The 1,611-nt window shown below is 30.6% G+C and overlaps 1 protein-coding gene across 2 annotated transcripts in view; it reads left to right on the top strand.

Moving 5' to 3' along the window:
- The window catches only part of LOC106876704 (DNA helicase MCM8), a 63,143-nt gene that overhangs the window by 12,203 nt on the left and 49,329 nt on the right, over nt 1-1,611 (top strand). For both annotated transcript variants that reach the window (XM_014925367.2, XM_014925366.2), the window contains exon 8: nt 1,156-1,256. In XM_014925367.2, coding sequence (XP_014780853.1) covers nt 1,156-1,256 — 101 coding nt within the window. The remainder of the gene's footprint in view (nt 1-1,155; nt 1,257-1,611) is intronic.

Below are 1,611 nucleotides of genomic sequence, written 5' to 3'. Positions count from 1 at the left end.
ATTCCAACTCTGTCTGTTTTGTATGTTTTATTTATATTCTTATAAAATTAATGTAGGATATAGAATATGGAATATATAGTATATATAGTAAAATGAAATGAAGTATTGAATGTCTTGTTGAATAAATGAAATATTGAATATTAAATATTAAAGGATGAGTATACTTTCCTACTTTCTAGCAGTCTTCAAGGTCCCATGTGACAGAAATGTTTCAACTGTATATATATATATATATATCCAAATTTAGGGAATGGAGTAGATAAAATCCAGACTACATATGTTTCCTAGCTAGCAGAACCTCAGAAGTAGTAATTACCCAACGAAGGGTATTCTGCTAGCTACTCATCAGGCCGAAGATACCTTAGTTAAAGGAAGGTTACATTATCATCAAGAGATCCTGTGTTAACTCGCAACCTATGCCTCTATGGAACATGAACAGTAAATGATGATGATGATGAGGATAATATACATACCTGTAAAGCTGTTGTTTCCTAGTTCGTCTAACTAATTAGCTAGTTGTGGGAGTAGTAGCCAGGATGAGAACAGGCTGGGAAAGGTTCAGACAGCTATTAACTCAGCTGGTAACAAAAATTTTCTCTCTGGGAGTGAAGGACAGAATGTACAATACTTTGGTACTAATTGCAGCACTGTTTCTAAATTTTGAAAAAAAAATTAAGTATTTCACGATTGAATTAATTTATTTAAAGAAAAACAAAAATCTGATTTTTGTTTGAAAAATGACAGACAACTATGAATGTGTTTCAGCCTTGGTCTGGCCTCATTAGCCTAACACAGTCCTCATTTCTGAAATGATATAGACAATTTAACAATTATAGAATGAGTTTATTACATTCTTGGCCAAGATAATTTGCATAATTAAAAATGAAAATGAGCTTATAAAAAAATAATTTAAAAGGATTAGGGGCATGAATTTAATTTCAAAGTTGGGATGGGATACTGAATGTCATACATGGTAAATTTTTAATTGTAGACCTTTTTGAGTTCCTCTTAGCTCGTTTTCATTTTTAATTATACAAATCACCCTTGGCAAATATCACACTAAACTGTTTCTGTTTATGTTAGAATGACCCTGTCTGTCAATACATGTGACAATAACAAATTACACCTAATATATCTTTTGTTTATTTCCTACAGGTAAATTTGTGACAGTCAAAGGAACTGTTGTCAGGGTAGGAAATGTGAAACCCCTTTGCATTAAAATGGAATTTGAGTGTAACAGCTGTTCAAATCTAGAGGTAGTGCTCCACTTTATTAAGAATTTAAGCCCAGAATTTTAAATTACTAGAATATTTAATCTGGTTATTTATTAGTTTGTTTTAAATTGCAAGATAAAAGCTAACTGTAGTTATACAGGGTGTCCACAAAGTCTGGGTACATAGGGATTAACACATACTTTAAGAAATTATTATTTCTTACATTCAATTGTTTATGCTATGATTTTATTTACTCCATGTACCCACGTGGGGATTAATACATACTTTAAAAAATTATTATTTCTTACATTCAATTGTTTATGTTATGATTTTATTTACTCCATGTACCCACGTGGGGATTAATACATACTTTAAAAAATTATTATTTCTTACATTC

Source organism: Octopus bimaculoides, chromosome 11 (assembly GCF_001194135.2).
Source record: "Octopus bimaculoides isolate UCB-OBI-ISO-001 chromosome 11, ASM119413v2, whole genome shotgun sequence".
In the NCBI taxonomy this organism is placed as follows: Eukaryota; Metazoa; Mollusca; class Cephalopoda; order Octopoda; family Octopodidae; genus Octopus; species Octopus bimaculoides.
Note: the sequence above shows the minus strand (reverse complement) of the source record. Positions and strands in the feature narration are given on the sequence as shown.